Source organism: Schistocerca piceifrons, chromosome 1 (assembly GCF_021461385.2).
Source record: "Schistocerca piceifrons isolate TAMUIC-IGC-003096 chromosome 1, iqSchPice1.1, whole genome shotgun sequence".
Classification (NCBI taxonomy): Eukaryota; Metazoa; Arthropoda; class Insecta; order Orthoptera; family Acrididae; genus Schistocerca; species Schistocerca piceifrons.
In genome coordinates this window covers 1,137,420,964-1,137,431,382 of record NC_060138.1, presented here as the reverse complement: position 1 = coordinate 1,137,431,382, position 10,419 = coordinate 1,137,420,964, and the positions used below count along the sequence as shown (strand labels likewise).

Below are 10,419 nucleotides of genomic sequence, written 5' to 3'. Positions count from 1 at the left end.
GTAACTATCGCACTAATATAAGGAATTTTGCAATAACTATGTTAACTGTATCTCTACATATGTAAAGACAATATGACAGGACTTTTTATTGTTAAAATTAATGCTGGATTTCAGTTATAAACGAGAAAAACAATAACTATCTCAAAAGAGTAGAGAGTATGCAGTATAAAAGAGAGAAACAGTAACTATCTCAAAAGATTGGAGTGTGTGCAATCTATGTTATTGAAGATGGCATGTAAACACCAAATATGAAAATATCCACTCCAGGTTCATCCGAAACGAAGCAATCCTATTGGCTCTAGCAACCTTGAAATGCTATTGGCTGATCTCTTTTCGAGCCGAGCTGTCTCCAACGGCAAGCAGAAACTTGGCAGGGCGAAAACAAAGATTTTGACAATAGAATCTAAAGTGAGGGAAGTCACATCTAGTCTGAGAAACAAAATTCAATCTGTAAGAAAAGAACTGGTCACGGACAGAGAAAAATGCGAAGTGTTTTGTTAATATTAACAGACAAATAGATACAGTTTGTGTAAATCTGAAAGTTATGGCTGTAGATCTTGAAAGTAGAGTAGATTCGAAACTAACTGTTGTGAATGATAAAGTGGAAACAGTCAGTGACACTGTAAAACCCCACAAGGTTGAAACTAAGACAAACAATAGTGAACTAAAAAGTACAATATCAGAATTAAATATACAGCTAACAAAAATTTTTCTTTGAACACGTGAATCTTATTATTCAATATTCCAGTTAAGAACTTTTCTATTGAAAGCAGTTTGCATCCTGTTGACTATATGCAGATTTGTAAGGGCAACAGTAGCCCAATATGAGTAAAAGTTTGAAAATGAAGTTTGTAAAAAAATTCTTGGAGGGGGGATCTTTGTCATGGGCCAATCAAATTTTTTCTATGGACATGTCTTATGCAGAATTTGAAATGGAGTTCTTAAAACGGCTCTGGTCTGAAACTGAACAAGCCATGAGTGTTCCTGAATGGACCAAATTATAGGGAAACACAGTTTCGTAAAAATCAATTGAAGAAACTTGTACATTTGAGTAAATCCTTTGATGAGCTCACACAGACTGATGCTTTAAAGAGATCCTGATGTGCAATGGGACCTAGTTTATGGATCAGATAACAACATTGAAGTATTTCTAAACTACGTGGACAAACTAGACAGAAACATAGACAAAGTGCGGTAACCACATAACTATTCCAATCTCACACAAGAGATGTGTAGGAATCATAGTTGGGGAAATACTAATTTTAACAGAGGGGAAAACAGTACCTGTAGGCCTAACGACAATAGTTTTCATCATAGGGAACAAAATCGTCACAATAATAATTTCCATTCAAGGGAAAACTATAATTTCCAATCAAGAGGAAAACTGGTTGTAATGATGAGACATAGAAAGTAATTGACTTGGTTGAATTTTATGAGTGGACAGAAACTTACAGTTTGTCAGAGGACCAGCAGGTTAACAATTTACATGATTTAGGAATTGAAGCACTGATGAGGGAACCAGGTTAGCAAATTGTTGACACTGCTTTAATGAGCAAAGAATTAAATACACTTAAATGTGAAAGCAGTGTTGTAAGTTTTCAGGAGAGAGGAGTTGATGATATTCACTGTTATGGTATAAGGGGGAATGCAGTAGACATTAAATCATTTTTGGAGAATAGAAAGCACTGTGTAAAAAAAAGCAAAAAGTGAAAAATAATATTAAAAGTGTCTCTTCAAATTTTGAAATATGGGGTTCCTCAAGAATTCGTCCTTCATCCAGTACTTTTCATTCTGTATGTTAATGATATGACCAAAACAGTATCTGATAGCGTACTCATGTATGCATGACACTTCATTTGTTGTTATCAGTTCTACAACAGATGACCTGCAAGAGAAGGCTTCACTAAATATGAAAAGTGGAAACAATTATTTCAGGGAAAACAATCTCTTTATAAATGGAGAAAAAACAACTTACTTGAAGATTCACGCAAACAAAATACGCACTATGCGCAACTTAGGTGTGAGGCTTGGAGATCTAGAACCAAAGGGGACACACAGCTAAAAATTTCTAGGTGTAACAGTGGATAGATATATGATATGAGAGAATCACATAAATAACATTTGCAGCAAAATAGGTTCAAGCATATTTATGATGATAAAAATGTCAAAGTTAGTAAATAGACACATTCTATAAATAATGTAGTATGGACTAGTCCATTCACACCTCTCATGTGGCATCCTGGTTTCAGGAAATGCTGCCTATGTGCGCACACGAAAGGTATTAAGATTACAAAAGAGAAAACCATATCATGCATTCCAAAAGTATCACCTAGAGAACCAACCCTGCAGAAATAAAGTCAGGGAGAGAGAGTGTGTGTGTGTGTGTGTGTGTGTGTGTGTGTGTGTGTGTGTAACAATTATCTACTTAAAAAATCGAACTGTACTGCATTGCTAAATGGAAAATATCATGAACATAACACAAGAGGAAAAAAGACTATAATATAGAAGGAAGTACGCTAAAAGTAACAGACAAAGAACCTGTAAATGCTAACCGCATACTGTACAACAGTTTACCGCAATGTATAAAGATGATAGAAAGTATGTCTCTTTTAAAGAAAATAATCAATATTTGCCCTTACCGTGTTAAAGAATATCTTCGAATAAAAAATTAAATAGTGTGTCAGTATACATTGCAAAGGGAAACTGTAACAAATTTAAAGCTGTGTATAGAATCATTTCCAAGATATATGAAATAATATTTCGGGTCAAAACCCAGACGTTGCTATCTTTTTGTAACAAGCAGATATATGTAATAGATTATAAATGCAATCATACCTTAATTGGTATACAAGTATATCACTGCATTTCGCTATGTATGTGTAAGTTTTATGTAAACATGACATGTACAACATCATTGTAAGAAGTGATCCACAGACAAAGAACAAGAACAGAAAAAACGGGGTCAAATACTTTGCACAGGAGAAAAACAGTGCCGCATATCCATTTGAATGATTTTTTAGTTGGAGGCAGACAGAAGAGGAAGCACAGAAGATGAATGGTAATGGTGCCTCCTGTAACTTGAAAAGGAACAACACAGAAGCAAAACCACCACACTATGTAACAATTAAGTTTCAAAGCCCAAAGTTAATTGCAAATTTGTCAGTGCTTCATCAAAATGTGCAGTCACTGACAAAGTGAGTGAACAACCCACAGTATCTGAATCCTCCTCACTGGAATTAGGTTTTCTGAACTGAGTAGATAGGGGTTGTTCTTGCGACACATTCTTCGTTCCTATAATCTGTCCAGTCTCAACCTCCGTTATCCCTCTGCCCCAAACTCACCACTTTCACTATGCCCAAGATCCTAACTTCATTCACACTGTACTCTCATGTCCTAAACTCACAGTCACCCCCGTTTTCTGTTGTTACCCTCCACCAATCCACTCACCCATACCTCTACTGTTCGTTGAATCTTCCTTACTCCCAAATTATTTAAATTTGGAGAACAGTTGCCTACAGTGATAGCATACTGCATAAATATTCTATTGGGTTTCTACAGGGTTGGAAACGGCAGTCCCGTTCCTTGGCCCGCGTGGTCCTCCAATCCAAGGTCTCCCATTCATAAGGAGTTTGCGGATTTCACTCAGATATTATAGCCATAGGCTATGATTTTTAATAATAGTGAAAAACAAGCTCAACTTTAAATACTTTTATGGTTTTCAGGTCTAACACGACAAGCAATTTCAAGTGGTCATTTTAAGAAACATATTAAACAGCAGCTAAAAGTAAATTACAATCTTGATGCGAGGAATGAATGGAGCGCAATTCAGACCAAGTACGAGCCTGAAATGTTCGCAAAACACTGAGTTATCATGGACCCCAATGAACAACGTCAACAGTGGGCGGATTTTATCTTGCTATAATAAAGTTGTTACAGACAACAATACAGACATATGTAGACTACTTTCTTTTGACCAGGAAAAATATATATTTAAAAAAAAAATCAGCTCTCAAATACCAGTTTACTTTCCTCGAAAATACTGATATAACAGTAGCAGTTAATGAAGTAATTGGCAACTGCAAGATGTTACATACACTAACAACAGGGAGTAATCAGATTCTATTAAATCTAGAAATCTACTCATTTCCACAAAATAGAAGCTAATTTTGCCAAAAACAGATGCTAATTTCGCAAAATATGGTAAAACTCCATTTTTACGTTCCTGGATTTTATGTTTTCCTGCTTTTTACATTCATTTTTGTTGGTCCCACCAGGAGCCACTCAGTACATTTACTTCCTGTCATTAACAATTCTGTGTGATAACATTTCCAGCATTTTTTGTTTCTCTTGATGTTATCATGAACTTTAACATTGAATTTCATACGCATTTCTGCAAAACGTGCATTGTTTTCTGGCTTAAAGCCAGTAGGAATAAAGCAGAAAACACAGACTACATGCAAAGGCACTGATCATGTAACATAGTATAGCGCAGAATTTTATTGTCAGTGCGTTGGGTCATGATCGCCTCTGTTATAAGTTTGCAGTGTTTTGAAGTGTGGAAAAGTGTGCAGAGTCCCTGCCTTAATGATAATCACGATCTGATGATAGTGACTCTGCCACCAACCTTCCTCCCATTCACTGTGTTGTATTACAACAGCTTTAATTCAATTTCACAGTCATTTACACATATAAACACCAATTTTGAAGACAGTCATCTCTATAATGGGCTCCCACGAATCACTGTTACTTCTGCGGAAAATATGCTAATCTGTACCAGTCTTAGGTTGGTACGACGTAAATATTCCTCCTCAAGATGCTCTGTAATGTGATGACAATTATTGCCCTCTTTTTCACCCAGGACGTTCCTGAACAGAGTGACCACCATGTTGGTAACAAGCTGTAGATTTCATTCCTCCTGTTCTCTGTTTACAAATGCTGGCAATGTTAGTATTTTAACCAATATTGTGTTCATGGTTTGATTTGCCATAATTTTATAGTGATTATCAATAATAAGTCTCACTTTAGAACTTGAGTATCATCTTAATGTGGTTTCACACATGAGTAGAGTTAACTGCTATTAGAAAGAAACAAAAATAATTATTTCAGATTTTTTTTTTTTTAATAGGCAAACTTTAAATTGCGTTAATTTCATATTTTGAACACTGTAAAGACAATAACAGCGAGATTAATTTATTTGTTATGTTGTTGTGCTTCCTATACTCTCTTGTATTTTACACTTTTTTGGGTCAGTCCACTGAAAGTATAAAAAGGGGCTTTTACTGTATAGATGCTACATTTTATGTCCCCATTGATAAGTTTGCACAGTGGCTACATAAAAACAAACCAATCTAAAATAAACTGTTTTCCTTTTTCTATTACAAAACAACTCAGAAAGTGAGTGAGTGCAACATCATCAGATCACTAGTAACATATCTGGACCAGTAACTGAAATGGGATGCACAATTTAACATTACGATAGAAAGATGTCTTTGTCTTTGGGGCTTCTTTGGTCGATATACGGAGTTGAGTGGAGGTCAACATGGTGAGTGGAGTTGAGGATACCAGGCTGAGTGAGATAACGTAATCCTCTGAATTTAAGAAAGTAATCCAAGTGCTAAGCAAATACGAAGAAAAGCTAAGTGTGTATCAATCATTTTGTATTCAGCATTTAGACAGAGTTGAGGCAGGCAAGCCGAGTGGAACAATGCAAATGCCAGAAGCTATAAAAATAGCTGGAGTGTTAAATATAATAAAAGGAGAAAGACATCTATGTGAACTGTACATTTTTTAGCAGAATTAAGTCCTCAGTGCAATAAAAAGTTTTGATTTAACTTTTTTTCTTATAGTTTATGACTCCAATTATCAAAGTAGTATGAGTGACATGACGCACGACAATCCAGTACTTGCTCCCCCACACCATTATCCTACAACAACCAGAGAAGTTTTGCACCAAACTGTCACAAGTGGTTTACCTGTTATGCAAATTAAAAATTACCAATAAGGAACAGATTCTGTCTTCATATATTCATCCTCACTTAACATGCAGATATTTAGCAAGGGACCAATTTTCCAGTGCAAAAAAGGGGAGGGGGAGAGAGAGGGAGGGGAGGGAGGGATGGAGGGGGAGAGAGAGGGATGGAGAGAGAGAGAGAGAGAGAGAGAGAGAGAGAGAGAGAGAGAGAGAGAGAGAGAGAGATACAAACTGAGCTTCGCCATAGCCACACTTCAAGCCAAGCTTCATGGCAGCAACAGTTAAAAAACTACAAATCCTAACAGGACCTTCCATTTGTATTAAAGCCCATTTACTCTCAATGACAAAGCAGTCGGAGACTAACTTGAAGAAATGATGTTCACAATAACAGTTATGTTTCTGACATAGAATTTCCTAAAGCAAATTTGTAATTTTTAAATTGAAATCTAAATCTAATCTGTAGTTTTTAATGTAAAATCTCATAACCAAACCTGCATAGTAAGTGCCGTCATCAAAACTCGATGTGTGTGATCTGTCGTACATGAATGAATAAATGACCTGCCAAGAACATGCTTATATCATGCTACATGTCTGGTAAACCCCAATGGCCCAATATTTACATTAAAAACTTTCAGTCTAACCAGCTAATGGACAGAATACTGAAAGGAAGAACATATGAAACACTATTCACAGAGCTAAGGAGCTAACCAAAACATTACAGGTCTTCATTTTTCTCATATGAGTGGGTTAGACCCAAACTCTTCATATGAAACTGTGTAGTACAATGTGCTTAGAGGCAATAAAAAGTAATTAATGCAATCTGTTGTTCAGATAGAGTGACAAAACAATTTGAAGAACAATGCAGAGATGCTGAAGTAGTCCAGTTCATATGTAACTTTAGTTACAGCACATACATGTATGGTCAGCTAAGGAACATAAAAACTCCTGTTATTAAGCTGTTACCACAAAACAGGAAATTCAACAGACCCACATTGTGACTTCACAGTGTTTCATATTTTTTCTACTAAATACTAATAAATGGTTTGCCTTATATATCACAGACTAGCAGTGGAGAAATAGGCAACCCATCAAATCCTTATACTATCTGGCCCATTATTTTGTAAAGATGATATAAACTGTACATTTCACAATGTGGTCAAGAGAGACCTTTACAAATTAAGTACTATAACATGATTGCAGACTCATTTGCAGAATTTATGTCTTTCACTGACAAACTATCTGGCTCAATGGACCAGTAGTAAAGTGCCAGACTGCAGATCCAAATGTCTCAGCCTCAATCCCTGGTCACTCCTAAGATTTGTATCTGTCATCTTTAGCAATGTTTCTTGATATGAAAAATGACAAGTTCCACCATGGTTTGGAATACAGATTTACATGTAGCTCCCTCTACAATCATCTGGTTGTAGAAGAGGAAGGGTATGACGTACTTACTCTGACAGGACCATGCGTAGTAAGCACTGTGGTATACAAACCAATCTTATGATTGGTAACAGTTTTAACTTTAGTTTTGAGACCAAAGCATACACTGTCTTTCTTCTTGCTGCAAGGAAGTAAATCTCCGGAGTCTCAATAGAGAACAGGTTACCTTTCATTCTCTGTCTAGTCCTGCACCTTTCTGATGGCTAACACATCTTGAAGTGACATCTAGACATATGTCTGCGAACTGTAGACTACACACCAGCAAAAGGTTATTTCTTGTAGTTTTCATACCAGTGCACCTGCTCTTGTGACAAGGAGGGCCGAGACAAAGACAGAGCTTTGCTGAAGTGATTGTGCTTCACATGACTAGCATCCATTCCTTCATCAGTTAGAGCCCACAAAGCAGCCTGAAAAAAAGAAAAAAATAATGCTCTGTAATTGGGTAAGAATCACTTCAAACATCAGTAATGGATGGGATGGAACGAGCCAAAATGTCAAGGATAAGAGATGGAGGGACAGGGCACATAAAGGTATACGAAATTGTTGCATTCCACTGTGTATCACTCTCTTCCTGTTCTGCTACCTCTAACATACCCCTTTCGGACTTTGTCAGATCATTTGGGGAGGGGGAAGTCCACTACACACAATATGAAATACTAGTACTGAAAGCTTTGATGTTATTCACTTCTGCACTTGTATGACAAGCACACTACTACTTAGGACAGTCACATAGGACTCCACTTCAAACGAGATACAATAAGCCAAGACAACAGGAAATATCTACATATACATCTATACTCCACCGACCACATAATGGTGTATGGGGTAGGGTACCTTTGTACCGCCGTCACATCCCCTTTTCCTATTCTACTCATGCATGGTTTGCAGGAGGAACAATTGTAGTGTTCCATGTGACCTCTAATATTACTGGCCTTATTCTTTTGTGATATATCTGTAGAAGAAAGCAATTGGTTGTCTCTTCTAAGAATGTGCACTGTCAGAACTACCAGCAAACTGCACTGTGATGCAGAATGCCTCTCTGAAGTGACTGCCACTGGAGTTCGCCGACCCATCAGCAATGCTTTCACATTTACTACATGAATGCATAACAAAAAGTGTTGCTCTACTTTGGATCCTCTCTATTTCCTCTGTCAATTAGGATCAGATATGTATTCCAGACAGTTAAGTAATATTAAAGCTCAGTACAGCCGATAGATAACACAAAACAGAACAGAAAATTTACATTCCTAGCTTTCGGAACTTGCACTCCAACACATCCTTTCATCCCGCCATCCCCCTGGACTGAACCTACGTTAACCAACCTCACTCCCATTTACTCTTCAGTCTTCTTCTTTTTCCCTCTCCTCTTTAGCCATTCATGCATCTTTTCATCCTACATAGTTGTGTTTATCTTTATACTATATACCTCTTTACTTCTGTGTGCACCCTCTTTGGTTTGAAGCTGGCACAGTACTTAACAGTAGAATATCTTTGGCTTCCCTCTAACAACCATGCCTCCATCCTTGCTACCCTCCCTGTTTACCTTTCCCTGTTGCTTCATAGCCTGTGTTGTGAGTAACTGAATCCACTTTCTCTTCTTCCATTTTTTCCCCTCTCTCCTCCCTGAAGAAGGAACAAAGTTCCGAAACCTAGGAATGTAACTTTTCTGTTCTGTTTTGTGTTATCTATCGGCTGTGCCGAGCTGAGGTAAGTACTGGCCAGCCCCTCTATCTCTTTGTTAGTATTTGTTTCACATCTTTATATGAGATTTTCCATTAATAATTAAGCAATATTGAAGTTCATACATTTCGACAACATTGTCCTCGGAGCGCAGTGCTCTGGTGCTATACTTTGATTAAAACAATACCTGAGATCACTGTAACATTAGTTTATCTCATGATAGGTTTCGGCTTATTTGAAGTCATCCTCAAAATATTTGGGCCCCCTATGACTGGTGCTGGTGGCTCCTCGGTTTTTCACTTGATACCACGTCTGTACACTGTCACTGCATACGATCTTGGTATCATGCAAAAAACCAAGGAGCCACTAGCATCAGCCATAGGAGGCCCAACAACTCTGAGGACAGCTTTAACATCAGTCATAACTGGTTGTACAATAAACAAACATTATTGTGATCTCGACTGTCATTTGAATCACAATATTCAAGTATTGGTTGAATGAAAATTTTGTAAGCTACCTCCTTAGTGAGTGGGCTACATTTCCAGAGGATTCTTCCAGGGAATCTCAATCTGGCATCTGCCATGATAAGCTTTATGTAGATGTTTTATTTTGTATTGCTCTGTAGACATACACCTACATATTTTATGGGCTAATATAACAATGAAAATGATCAATTTTTGACAAAATAAAGTAATTAGATAGATAGAAAATCCACTTACCATGCGGCGGCACAACACACTCATAAAAGAGGGTTACAATTACACAAGCTTTCAGAGCCAGTAGCTCCTTCAGGCAGAAGGGCTGAAGGGGAAGGAAGAGGGATGAAAGAAAAGGACTGGAGAGGTCTAGGAAAAGGAGTAGATTTCTGGAAAGTCACCCAGAACCGCGGATTAGGGGAGACTTACCAGACAAGATGAGAAGAACGACTGATTGTTGGGGACTGCATTGGATGAGATTTGAAAACCTGAGAGCTTAAATATGGAAGGCGGGGTAATATGCAATACAGAGATTACTGCTTAACATCTTGCAAGAGCTAATAAGAGTAAAAAGCTAAGTGCATTGTACATAACAGATGTGGGAGGGGGCAGTGAAAAAAGGACAGGTAAGGCATTGAAAGATGTAGAATACTAAAACAGAGTGAAGAAAAGAGTAGTTACTATGAAGAAATGCTGAAATGGAAGAAATTAGCATAAATTAAGGCCAGGTGAGTGGCAAGAACCAAGGTCACGTTGTAGCACTAGTTCCCACCTGCAGAGTTCTGAGAAACTGGTGTCTGGGGGAAGAATCTACATGGCATGTGTGGTGAAACAGGCACCGGGATCACGATT

The 10,419-nt window shown here is 37.5% G+C and overlaps 1 protein-coding gene across 1 annotated transcript in view; it reads right to left on the bottom strand.

Annotated features, from left to right (window-relative positions):
• Positions 1-6,213: 6,213 nt before the first annotated feature.
• Positions 6,214-10,419, bottom strand: part of LOC124800592 (spermatogenesis-associated protein 5-like protein 1) — an 85,427-nt gene continuing 81,221 nt past the window's right edge. The window contains 1 exon segment of the mRNA XM_047263007.1: positions 6,214-7,818. Within this exon segment, the coding sequence (XP_047118963.1) occupies positions 7,681-7,818 (138 nt within the window). The 3' untranslated portion in view covers positions 6,214-7,680.